The 14601-nt window shown below is 33.5% G+C and overlaps 1 protein-coding gene across 5 annotated transcripts in view; it reads left to right on the top strand.

The window, feature by feature from the left end:
- LOC143063133 (rab GTPase-activating protein 1-like) overlaps positions 1-3830 on the top strand; it is a 62998-nt gene extending 59168 nt beyond the window's left edge. For all 5 annotated transcript variants that reach the window (XM_076235115.1, XM_076235113.1, XM_076235114.1 and 2 more), the window contains one exon: positions 388-3830. In XM_076235115.1, coding sequence (XP_076091230.1) covers positions 388-708 — 321 coding nt within the window. In that variant the 3' untranslated portion in view covers positions 709-3830. The remainder of the gene's footprint in view (positions 1-387) is intronic.
- The last annotated feature ends 10771 nt before the right edge of the window (positions 3831-14601 follow it).

The raw sequence follows: 14601 nt of genomic DNA, 5'->3' as shown, positions 1-14601 counted from the left end.
ACAAGACGTCGGGCGTATCATGCGCTCATGGCGCAGCTGTTTATTTTATATCAATAACTTTTGAAACATTCAAAGAATTTCATGAAACTTTTACAGAAGCATCTTCATGATCAAGGATAGTATTTGGAGGAAATTTAAAAAAAAACTGTTTTTCAATTTCTTGTATTTAATGATAACATAATCATTAGAGCCTTAGAAAAGTGTTTTGAATAAGGTTAATGAGATGTGGTATGATTGCAAATGAGACACCTCTCCTCCACCAAAGACCAAATGACATAAGATTTAACAACTAAACGTCAATGTAATGCTGGAAATTTTTAAAACTATTTGAAATATGAGAATTTTAATGATACATTTCTTTAGTTGAGCTTCTTTATATTATTTTAGGGACAAGTTAAGTCCTGTGACAATTGTTCAAAGATGTTTAAAGATGATGGAAAAATACAACTTCCTGAACCAAAGATTGATCCTGATTCTCTGAACCCCAAATATCTAGACCTCCATGCACAGATTAGAGAGCTTGAACTGGAACTAGCTCAAACAAAACTAGCTTTAGTAGAAAGTGAATGTAAAACACAAGACTTAACACATCAATTAAACTCTACTATAACTGAATTACAATCTTCTAAAAACACTTGGTTCCAAAAGACTATCAACTCTCTTAAGGAGGTGACAAATCATAACACAAAGAAGGATCCTAAAGACTAGTGTTCAGGAGTTACAATCATTTAAAAAACACTTGGGTTCAAATGACTATCAACTCTTTAAAAGAGGGGACAAATCGTGCAAGAAAGGACATACAGATTACTGTCGTGAATAACAATAATTTTTAAATACTTGTTGACAAAAAGACTATAGACTCTTTAAAGGATATAATCATATAAGGAACGAATGAAACGAATAGTTAGAACGTAACAACTAGTTACAAGTTTTTATTTTGAAAAAGAAAAATGGAAGGATATGTTTCAGTTTTTTGTTTGTGGATGAAAGATTTTGTATTTATGAGTATAAATTATATCAGAGCAACAGTGGATGTAGAATGTTTGTTTTTATAGATTTGTTTAAGTTTTGTTTTTGTTTTGAATGTAAGGCTGTGAAACTATTATAGCTGTTGAGGGATTTCAGATGTATTTATTTTGTAAGTGTGAGCTGAGTATTTAACATTATTGCTGATTATCAAATGTTCCAATTGAAGAAGTAAAACCATACACACAAACAAAGTGGAAAAAATAATACTGGCCTTACTGTCAATGGAATAGTAAGGGATGTTAACATTCAGACAATTTTTTATTTGTTATCAACTTGTTTTTTTAACAAGCTAATCTGACATTTATATTGTCTGTTCCAAATTGAAAAATTAAAATTGGGAGGACATTTATGAAAGACATGGGCTTTTGTATTTATATCCTGTCACTTCATATAGACCTAGAGCTTAACTTATAAAGCCTCTAATGTCAAGGTACCAAATTTGCACCTATTTTGACAGTTTTCTCACATCCATTTATTTAAGAATTAGACAAAAGTTTCTGTTTTGGATTTATTTTGTAGATGTATCCTTAGTTACTACATATTTTTATTTTTAATTTTGTATCTATATTGATCATAGAAAATGGATTTGATCCTACTTCCAAACGGTCTAAGATTCTGTATTGAGGAGTAGATTTTACTTTTTTCAGTAGAGCCTTTTATGCTTAATGGGTGGAAATTGGATACTCGTGCAATTTTGGTACTTAAACCTGAAAGTCATTTTTGTAGAAAGCTTAAAAGTATAATCTGATTTTAGTTGGTCCAAGTGTTAAGATTGATCTTGCTTTAAAATTGAGAATGGAAATTGGGAATGTGCCAAAGAGACAAAAACCTGACCATAGAAAAAAACAACAGCAGAAGGTCACCAACAGGTCTTCAATGTAGCGAGAAATTCCCGCACCCGGAGGCGTCCTTCAACTTTAATTTGTTTGTGAAGAATAACTGAAATTGTAATGACTGTGGAAGAGGATACCAAAGACATAAAGATTTTATAACCCTTCTCAATTTATTACCTCTAGAAGTCCTTGCAGATTAACTACTGCTTATGCATTGTTTATTTTGAGGGCATTGAACATTTTTTATTTGAATGTTTTTCTTTTCTTTAATTTGTATAAAGATATTTAAGGATGACAGGGTTGATTTACAATGTTGAATGCATTTAACATAAAAGAACAGTTTAATTGGTTATAACTTATGTTTTATTTTCTGATCTTATTTAAATATATTTATGATATGGCCATGGTCAACTTTTCAAAATGACTGTTTCAAGGGAATAATTTTAGGACTGTTGGATGGCTATTAAACTGTTGACAACATGTATTAATCTGATTGGTTTATTACCTCATTTCCTCAATTCTGTGTGCATGGAAATCATATTATATTATTTGGGTTTTTTTCTGATAAAAAGTAAAATGAATCAGATACTGCTGTTTTCTTTGCTTTGATGACTTTATCTGTTTCCCTTTACTCCTGGCTTCAGGTAACAGTTTGCTGTTTTAGTTTAACAGTGACTAGAAAGTATGTTAATTATCCAGTTTCTTCATACCTCCCTCATCCATTTTAAAGGAATACCCCTCATTAATTGTTAACAAGTTTGTTATGCACATGGTCAAGTTTTGTATGTAAGAAGCAAACAACTGTATAAGTTTGTGATAAGTGGTCAATTTTTAACTCTAGTCATTTTATATCACAATGGAGTGATACATGTTGTATATAGTTTTGTTATACAAATCATTTGGCATAATTTTGTGATATATTTCAATTTCATACAGAATTATTTATTCCATCCATTTGGCATTTTAATCATTTAAGACACATTTTACCCACCTAACCAAGTCTTAGCATTTTAATGAGGTATTACTTACATGGGCCTTTTTTAAGTATTGCCAAGTTTTGTTATTATATTTCTGGAAATACCTTGTGATATTTATGTAACAAAAATAGAAATGCTTTTGAAAATTAAACTTCTTTTTAGCAATAAATATTTTTCAAACAAAAGCTGCATAATTTAGAAATAAAATAAAACAGGTTTAAAAGTAATAGGTAATGTAATTGCCACATTTACACACTTAAAATTTTTGAAAAAAGTACATAATTTTAACATGTTTACCGGTTTTATTTTCACTGTTAAGAATATGCTACTTAAAAAGTTCTACAAACAATGATTAACAAATAAACCTATTTTTTTTACAATAATTTCATTTGTTGAAAAAAGTTGGTCTTAATCTTGTTACCAGTATACTAAAGATAATTCAACCCCAAAATGCTTTCTGAGGTTTATTTAAATAGCTTTTCTGAAGTTACATACTATGTACTTTAGAATGCATTTACTGATATAGTAATCATCAGGAAATGATATTCTGAACAAAACAGAACAAAACAGAACTTTTCAAAATTTATCATCTTAATTTGTTCCAGCTAGTAAAACATTCCACTGATATTTTTAGTTTCTGCATTTTTTTTTGCTGCTGAGTATACTCTATACTGCCATAGATACTTGATGATCTGCTGATCATTATTTATACAGCTGTCATTGTTATAGACAGTAATATTGATGAAATATCAATTCTATATGTCTAGGGTTAAATCAATGGTAGTCATAATATAAATGAATTCCAAGAGTTGGACATGTGTGTATACTGTACTTCTTAACCAATAGGGTTTCAAAACCAGTCTCATTATAACAGCAAACAATGTGCAATTTAGTGCTAAAATACGATATTGATATTTAGCTTTTTTATTGTTGTACAGTGTAAAATAATAATATTACAAAAAAATCCAATAAATTCCAGATATTAAGCAAACAGTTATCTTTTCTTTTTAATTTACAAGTTTATTATAACTTGCTATGCAATCTGCCTATCAGGTTTACTTTAGTCTTTTCAATCTTAATCTATTCAATAACTCTTGTGGTAGTGTGCTTGCTGTCAGTGTAGGAGGCTTTAAGGTGATCCTTGGCAGTGTCAAAATTTAGAATTAAAAAAATGCTGTTGCTATACCTCACCAGCATCATTTAGAAGTAAAGACAAATATTTGTTGAAAGGAAGTCAAAATAATGTGTCTAAGTAGAGTGACATGTCTTTCCTGCAGATTTTTACTTTAAGAGCTATCAAATAAAAAAATAAGATATGTGGTATGATTGCCAAGGAGACATCTCTTCACCAGAGAACAAATGATGAAGAATTTGCTGGTACATGTATAGTACAAATCAGGATATATAGATATAAGAAGATGATGTATGATTGCCAATGAGACAACTCTCCATCAGAGAACAACTGATGAAGACGTTGCTGGTACATGTATAGTACAAATCAGGATATATAGATATAAGAAGATGAGGTATGATTGCCAATGAGACAACTCTCCATCAGAGAACAATTGATGAAGACGTTGCTGTTACATGTGTAGTACAAATCAGGATATATAGATATAAGAAGATGAGGTATGATTGCCAATGAGACAACTCTCTATCAGAGAACAACTGATGAAGACGTTGCTGGTACATGTATAGTACAAATCAGGATATATAGATATAAGAAGATGAGGTATGATTGCCAATGAGACAACTCTCTATCAGAGAACAACTGATGAAGACGTTGCTGGTACATGTATAGTACAAATCAGGATATATAGATATAAGAAGATGAGGTATGATTGCCAATGAGACAACTCTCCATCAGAGAACAATTGATGAAGAAGTTGCTGGTACAAATGTAGTACAAATCAGGATATATAGATATAAGAAGATGAGGTATGATTGCCAATGAGACAACTCTCCATCAGAGAACAATTGATGAAGAAGTTGCTGGTACATGTATAGTACAAATCAGGCTATATAGATATGATGTATGACTGCCAATGAGACAACTCTCCATCAGAGAACAATTGATGAAGAAGTTGCTAGTACATGTATAGTACAAATCAGGATATATAGATATAAGAAGATGATGTATGATTGCCAATGAGACAACTCTCCATCAGAGAACAATTGATGAAGAAGTTGCTGGTACATGTATAGTACAAATCAGGATATATAGATATAAGAAGATGATGTATGATTGCCAATGAGAAAACTCTCCATCAGAGAACAATTGATGAAGAAGTTGCTGGTACATGTATAGTACAAATCAGGATATTTAGATATAAGAAGATGATTTATCCCCGGTGTAAAGATTGTTGCCAATCTTTAATTTAAAAACAATATCTTTGGTTTCTGGATATTGAATAATGACTAAACAACTTTTAAAAGTATCAGAGATTATTATTATCAATAATAATAAATACAGGTAAATGAAATACAATATGTTAAAACGTTTGAATGTGTTTTTCGTGTATGCGTTATTACCTCTTGTATTCTTTCAAGCTTGGTTCAAATTCGTTTCGTTATCAGAAAAGTCCGGTTTTTATAGTTCTTAGCACGCCTTATCCTTGCGTGTAAGAATATAGAGAACAATTGATGAAGAAGTTGCTGGTACATGTATAGTACAAATCAGGATATATAGATATAAGAAGATGATGTATGATTGCCAATGAGACAACTCTCTATCAGAGAACAACTGATGAAGAAGTTGCTGGTACGTGTATAGTACAAATCAGGATATATAGATGTAAGAAGATGAGGTATGATTGCCAATGAGACAACTCTCCATCAGAGAACAACTGATGAAGAAGTTGCTGGTACATGTATAGTACAAATCAGGATATAAAGATATAAGAAGATGATGTATGATTGCCAATGAGAAAACTCTCCATCAGAGAACAATTGATGAAGAAGTTGCTGGTACGTGTATAGTACAAATCAGGATATATATATGTAAGAAGATGATGTATGATTGCCAATGAGACAACTCTCCATCAGAGAACAATTGATGAAGAAGTTGCTGGTACATGTATAGTACAAATCAGGATATATAGATGTAAGAAGATGATGTATGATTGCCAATGAGACAACTCTCTATCAGAGAACAACTGATGAAGAAGTTGCTGGTACATGTATAGTACAAATCAGGATATATAGATGTAAGAAGATGATGTATGATTGCCAATGAGACAACTCTCTATCAGAGAACAATTGATGAAGAAGTTGCTGGTACATGTATAGTACAAATCAGGATATATAGATGTAAGAAGATGATGTATGATTGCCAATGAGACAACTCTCTATCAGAGAACAACTGATGAAGAAGTTGCTGGTACATGTATAGTACAAATCAGGATATATAGATGTAAGAAGATGATGTATGATTGCCAATGAGACAACTCTCCATCAGAGAACAACTGATGAAGAAGTTGCTGGTACATGTATAGTACAAATCAGGATATATAGATATAAGAAGATGAGGTATGACTGCCAATGAGACAACATTCCATCAGAGAACAATTGATGAAGAAGTTGCTGGTACATGTATAGTACAAATCAGGATATATAGATATAAGAAGATGAGGTATGATTGCCAATGAGACAACTCTCTATCAGAGAACAACTGATTAAGAAGTTGCTGGTACATGTATAGTACAAATCAGGATATATAGATGTAAGAAGATGAGGTATGACTGCCAATGAGACAACTCTCCATCAGAGAACAACTGATGAAGAAGTTGCTGGTACATGTATAGTACAAATCAGGATATATAGATATAAGAAGATGAGGTATGACTGCCAATGAGACAACTCTCCACCAGAGAACAATTGATGAAGAAGTTGCTGGTACATGTATAGTACGAATCAGGATATATAGATATAAGAAGATGAGGTATGACTGCCAATGAGACAACTCTCCATCAGAGAACAACTGATTAAGAAGTTGCTGGTACATGTATAGTACAAATCAGGATATATAGTTGTAAGAAGATGAGGTATGACTGCCAATGAGACAACTCTCCATCAGAGAACAACTGATGAATAAGTTGCTGGTAACTGTATAGTACAAATCAGGATATATAGATATAAGAAGATGAGGTATGACTGCCAATGAGACAACTCTCCATCAGAGAACAATTGATGAAGAAGTTGCTGGTACGTGTATAGTACAAATCAGGATATATAAATGTAAGAAGATGAGGTATAATTGCCAATGAGACAACTCTCTATCAGAGAACAACTGATGAAGAAGTTGCTGGTACGTGTATAGTACAAATCAGGATATATAAATGTAAGAAGATGAGGTATGATTGCCAATGAGACAACTCTCCATCAGAGAACAATTGATGAAGAAGTTGCTGGTACATGTATAGTACAAATCAGGATATATAGATGTAAGAAGATGAGGTATGATTGCCAATGAGACAACTCTCCATCAGAGAACAATTGATGAAGAAGTTGCTGGTACGTGTATAGTACAAATCAGGATATACTATATTAACATTTTATTGTCCAGTATATGTAATATTTGCTGTTGGACATTAGGCATCCATTGATATATTTAAAAACTAGAGGCTCTTAAGAGCTTGTGTCGCTCACCTTGGTCTATGTGCATATTAACAATGGACACAGATAAATTCATGACAAAATTGTGGTTTGGTGATGGTGATGTGTTTGCATCTATTTTTCTTTACTGAACATTCTTGTTGCTACAATTATCTCTATCTATAATGAACTTGGCCCAGTAATTACAGTGGAAAATATTTCCTAAAAATTTACAAAAATTAACAAAAATTTACGAAAATTGTTAACAATTGACTATAAAGAGCAATAACTCCTTAAGGGGTCAATTGACAATTTTGGTCATGTTGACTTATTTGTAGATCTTATTTTGCTAAACATTATTGCTGTTTACAGTTTATCTGTATCTATAATAATATTCAAGATAATAACCAAAATCTGCAAAATTTCCTTAAAATTACTAATAGGGGGCAGCAACCCAACAACAGGTTGTCCGATTTGTCTGAAAATTTCAGGGCAGATAGATCTTGACCTGATAATTAATTTTATATGATGTCAGATTTGCTCTAAATGCTTTGGTTTTTGAGTTATAAGCCAAAAACTGCATTTTACCCCTATGTTCTATTTTTAGTCATGACAGCCATCTTAGTTGGTTGGCGGGTCATGCCACACATTTTTTAAACTATATACCCTAATAATGATTGTGGCCAAGTTTGGTTAAATTTGGCACAGTAGTTTCAGAGGAGAAGATTTTTGTAAAAGTTAACGACGACGGACGATGACGACGCCGGACGCCAGACGCCAAGTGATGGGAAAGGCTCACTTGGCCCTTTGGGCCAGGTGAGCTAAAAATGCTTTAAAAAAGTGGGGGTATACTGTTTTACCTCTGTCCATCCATCTGGCAGTCTGTCCATCCCACGCATGAATATGCCAAGTTGAAAATTTTCGTTACATTTTTCTCAGGAACTACAATATAAGGATTTCTGAAATTTGGTTTCAGGGTTTATATAGGTCAGCTATACAGTGTGATGCGTTTTCAGATTCATCATCCGACATCTTCCTGTTAATTGAAATAATTCAGTGGGGGTATCATCAGTGAGTAGTAGCTCACAGGTTCACTTGTTAAATCATTTTTATTTAGGTTGAGTAATTTTTGCAGTCGTATATTGGTATCACGTCGTCGTTGTCAGCGTCATCCGAAGACGGATGGTTTCCGGACAATAACTTCAGTATAAGTAAATAGAAATGAAAAAAATTTAACACAAGGTTTATAACCACAAAAGGAAGCTTGGGATTGATTTTGGGGGTCATGGTCTCGTTAAGGTTTAGGAAATAAAGGGCCCAAAACAAGCATTTATCTTGTATCAGGACAATAAGTTGTGTATAAGTATTTCAATTGCTCTGAAATTGTACCAAAATGTTTAATATTATAAGTAGAAGGCTGGGATTCATTTTAAGGGTTATGGGGCAAACAGTCAAGGAATAAACAGCCAAAAGGGGCAAAAAAACAAGCATTTTTGTAGTTTCAAGACAATAACTTGTGTAAAATGATTCTTTCTGAAATTATACCACAAGATTCCATTCTATAGATTCCATTCTTCTAAGGGATGGTTAGGATTTACTTTGGGGGGTTATGGCTCAAACCATGTATGAATTAAGGGCAAACAAGAATGTGTCCATAGTACACGGATGCCCCACTCGCACTATCATTTTACATGTTCACTGGACCGTGAAATTGGGGTCAATACTTTAATTTGGCATTAAAATTAGAAAGATCATATCATAGTTAACATGTGTACTAAGTTTCAAGTTGATTGGACTTTAACTTCATCAAAAACTACCTTGACCAAAAACTTTAACCTGAGCTTCACACTATCTTCTTTTTTGTTCAGTGGACCATGAAATTGGGGTCAATACTTTAATTTGACATTAAAATTAGAAAGATCATATCATAGGGAACATGTGTACTAAGTTTCAAATTGATTGGACTTCAACTTCATCAAAAACTACCTCGACCAAAAACTTTAACCTGAAGCGGGACGAACGAACGGACGAACGAACGGACCAGAAAACATAATGCCCCTCTTCTATTGTAGGTGGGGCATAAAAAGGGGAAAAACAAGGTTTTTTTCCTGGTTAAGACAGTTAGAACAATTTGAAAGCAGTGTAAGGGAGGTAATCCAAAAGTAATATTTGAACTACTTCACACTACTTTTAAATATGGGCATTTGAAATTTGCCAATATATATAACTTCATTATTAATAAACTCCATTTGAAATTTGCCAATAACTTTAGTATAATAAACTTCATTGGAAATTTGCCAATAACTTAAATATGAGTAAATATTAATCTTTGAAATTTAAACACGAACTTTGAAACCACAAAAAGGAAGGTGTGGATTGATTTGGGGGTTTTAGTCCCTTTGGTTTAGGAATAAGGGGTATAATAACTTTTGGAACAGTGTATAGAATGGCCTGAATTAATATCTCCAGTTTCCACACCACAAAACGATGGTTAGGATTGGAGTTTTGGAGTTATGACTAAATCTGTTTATGAATTAGGGGCAAAAAAGGGGGAAAACAAGGGTCTGTTGGTTAATTGACAATTACTTAAGCTTTGTTTCTTTTTGTTGGTACTCTTTGCTATTTTTTTGCTTGTTCTAGTATGAAATTTTTTAAACTGTTTCTAGAAAATTATTATTGTCTTGAGATCATTAGTTGAAAATTTATTTTTAGAATTTACAATTAATCAATTTAAGCCATAGATATAGGAAGATGTGGTGTGAGTCCCAATAAGACAACTCGTCATCCAAATAACAATTTATAAAAGTAAACCATTGTATGTCATTTTATATTTTAATATTTTATGATGAATTTAAATGAGTAGTTATTGCTGCAAAGTCCATTTGAAATTTGAATTGAGATTATTTTTGAAATAAGGAAAAGGGGTAGGTGAATGAAAAATAAGAGGGGAGGGTGAGGGGGTATCATTAATTACTGTGACTGATTTATCACCAATATTTTGTTTGACCAAGCCTTAATAACTTTTACCTAGTCTCTCCCTACCAGTACATAACTCCCCGTGATAAAAGATTCATACTGAGTAAAGGCCTCAGACCAAACTACAAGGGCGACGAGAAGATGTGTCAGCATGTCTTGGAGAAGGAAAACTCTGATTACAAATACCGGTTGGTGGTAACCAATGGTCCTTTCAAGACAACCACTCTAGCTACTGGACAAATAGTGGCGAGATCACGGTCCCGGCAGAAGATATTCGTCAATGGGTACAACGACAAAGGCCGTAGGATGGCATACAGTACCCAACCGGCTAGTGACACTAATGGGAAAGATTGCATTCCAGATGCTCTACTAAACCTGCTCAAACCTTTAGGTAGACTAATCACCCGATTATAGACTAAGAGGTTAAAGTGGATTACAGAAATACTAAACGAAAATTTACAAACTTTGGATTAAAGAGTAAGAAGAACTTTAAATAGCAGAATGATGTTGGATGGCCAAATCTGAAAGGAAGCTACAAAGCTGAGACTTCTAAACTCTAAATCTGCTACAAAGATAGGCGCACAGAATGTATAAATCTAAGATTATTCCAGGAAGCGCACAACATTGCAAATGAAATGACAGCAGATGAAATAGGTATACTAGGAATAGCAGAAGCAAGATGGTATGATACAGGACAATCGCCAGGAGAAGTGATTATATTATGACAGAGTTAAAATGACTTTCAGATGTTTAATGCTAATGTTTGAGACTCAAAGAATTTATCATAAATTATGTTTTATATTATATATTCTACCTGGACAATAAGTTACTATATATCTAATTGATAATGGACATTATAATCAAAGTGACAATAATGCCTCAGGGCTTAATCCTTTATCCTTCTTAAATTAGAGACATTGCTAAAAGAGTTGTTTTAATTATTTATATTTCTTTATCTTGATAATAACTTGTTTATATTTGTCAACACATTATGTAATAATTGATCTTAGCTAATTGTTTAATTCTCATATATATATATATTGTCAAATGATTGTAAAAGATATAAGTTTGGAAGTCACAGGCTTGGTGACAAGTTCCAGTCTTGGAAATAAATTATATACTAAGTGGAATTAATCTTCTGTGTATTACTGCTAGTTTATGGTGCATGGTTATTTAGGTTTAACATTTAGTTGTGACCGAATCCTCATATCAGTCTCATAGTTTTAGACTGTGGATTTCTTGGTTACACAATACTCTGGATACATGGAGGAGAACGCCCTACAGTCTGAAGGAGTTGTCGTTATGCTATCAAAAGAAGCTCAGAAAACATTAATTGGATAAGAGCCAATAAAAGCCAGAATTATAATAGCAAAATTCAAGACCACACATAAAAGAATATCAATAAACATCTTCCAATGCTATCCTCATACAAATTGGGCAGAGGACAACATCAAGGAAAGATTATATCAAATGCTAGAAGAAACCACCAGGAAATGTAGCTCAAAAGACATCACAATGTTAATTGGAGACCTAAATGTTTAAGTAGGAAGCGACAACATCGGTTATGATCAAGTGACGGGAAGACATGGACTAGGAAAATGAAGGAAAGTGGAGAGCTCTTTGTCAATCACTGTGCAAATCATAATCTGGTCATTGGTGGAACTTGGCCGATGACATGGCCTTTCTGTCCCATTATCATAAACAAATGCAGGACAAACTAGCACAGGTTAAAAAGAGAGCAGCAGAAACAGGCTGTTCCATCAATCACGCTAAAATCAAAAGTTTTAAAGTCAAACACAAGGTTCCTAGCAAGTCTGATGGTTAACACCCAAGCTTTAGAAGAAGTGGATCCCTTTACAGACCTTGGAAGCATATTGGACAATCTTGGCGCCTCGGATAGAGATGTAAAAATCAGAATTGGCAAAGCTAGAACTGCATTTAATATGATGGGATCAATTTGAAAAGCAATAAACATCAATCTAAAGACCAAAAATACACTTGTTCTGTTCCAATGTAAAAACCTTTCTCTTATATACCGGTAGAGCTGAGACTTGGAAAAAAGGAGAAAAACAGCTTCAAAAAGTTTTCATAAACAACTGTCTCAGGCACATCCTTAAAAGCAGATGGCCTGGAAAGATATAAATCCAAGATCTATGGGAGAAGACCAACCAAAACTCAGTTGATGAAGTGTTAAAAAAGAGACAGAAGAGATTGATAGGGCATACACTGAGGAAGACAAAGAACAACATTACAAGGAAAGCCTTATAGTGTAACCCACAAGGAAAACGTGGCAGGGACAGACCAAGATACACCTGGAGAAGGAATGTTGCAGCCAAGATGGAGAAAGAATGATACAAATGGCCTGATCTGGAAAACCTAGCAAAGGACAGAAGGTGGAGAAATATTGTTAGTGACCTAGACTTCTTACCAGACACGTTTAACAAGGCCGTAATGACTTGGACCAAGACTTATCACCAATATAATGTTTAACCAGGCCGTAATGACTTGGACCAAGACTTATCACCAATATAATGTTTAACAAGGCCGTAATGACTTGGACCAAGACTTATCACCAATATAATGTTTAACCAGGCTGTAATTACTTGGACCAAGACTTATCACCAATATAATGTTTAACCAGGCTGTAATTACTTGGACCAAGACTTATCACCAATATAATGTTTAACCAGGCCGTAATTACTTGGACCAAGACTTATCACCAATATAATGTTTAACCAGGCCGTAATTACTTGGACCAAGACTTATCACCAATATAATGTTTAACCAGGCCGTAATTACTTGGACCAAGACTTATCACCAATATAATGTTTAACCAGGCTGTAATTACTTGGACCAAGACTTATCACCAATATAATGTTTAACCAGGCTGTAATGACTTGGACCAAGACTTATCACCAATATAATGTTTAACCAGGCTGTAATTACTTGGACCAAGACTTATCACCAATATAATGTTTAACCAGGCTGTAATTACTTGGACCAAGACTTATCACCAATATAATGTTTAACCAGGCTGTAATGACTTGGACCAAGACTTATCACCAATATAATGTTTAACCAGGCTGTAATTACTTGGACCAAGACTTATCACCAATATAATGTTTAACCAGGCTGTAATGACTTGGACCAAGGCTTATCACCAATATAATGTTGGACCAAGACTTATCACCAATATAATGTTTAACCAGGCTGTAATGACTTGGACCAAGGCTTATCACCAATATAATGTTGGACCAAGACTTATCACCAATATAATGTTTAACCAGGCTGTAATGACTTGGACCAAGACTTATCACCAATATAATGTTTAACCAGGCCGTAATTACTTGGACCAAGACTTATCACCAATATAATGTTTAACCAGGCTGTAATGACTTGGACCAAGACTTATCACCAATATAATGTTTAACCAGGCTGTAATTACTTTGACATAGACTTATCACCAATGTCAATTTTGAGTAGGTTTTGTTAACTTTTATCATTATCAATAATGTCTGCTTAGGATGAAGTTTGGTGCCAATAAAACGTTTAAACCTGCTGCATTTGTTTGCACCTGTCCTAATTTAAAAATCTGAGGTCCTGTTGATCATAAGTGTTTCTAGTTTCAGGTTTTTTATATAGATTAGACCATTGGTTTCCTGTTTGAATAGTTTTAACCTAGTCATTTTTGGGGCTTTCATAGCTTGTTGTTTGGTGTGAGCCAAGGCTCCGTGTTGAAGACTGTACTTTGACCTATAATGGTTTACTTTTACAAATTGCGACTTGGATGGAGAGTTGTCTCATTGAAACTGTACATTGACCTATAATGGTTTACTTTTACAAATTGTGATTTAGATGGAGAGTCGTCTCATTGGCACTCATACCACATCTTCTTATATCTTTTGACTTATCAGCACTATCTTGTTTGACCCAGATCAATCACTGATTTTATATTTGATCAATCATTTATATTATGTGTCACTATCTGAGAAACATACAATGGAATGAGGTCAAGGTCGGTTGAACACTGTTTAAGGGAAGTGAATACCTTGACATGATTCCTTTATGTCAAGTGTTCCCACTACAAGGGGGACCAGCTTCAGATATCAATGCAGCAATATACAAAACATCAAATAGAATTCATGTTTTGATTGTGATGTTTTAAAAAAGATACCTGTGTATAGTGAGCTCAA

The sequence above is a fragment of the Mytilus galloprovincialis genome, chromosome 2 (genome assembly GCF_965363235.1).
Source record: "Mytilus galloprovincialis chromosome 2, xbMytGall1.hap1.1, whole genome shotgun sequence".
NCBI classification, from domain to species: domain Eukaryota; kingdom Metazoa; phylum Mollusca; class Bivalvia; order Mytilida; family Mytilidae; genus Mytilus; species Mytilus galloprovincialis.
Note: the sequence above shows the minus strand (reverse complement) of the source record. Positions and strands in the feature narration are given on the sequence as shown.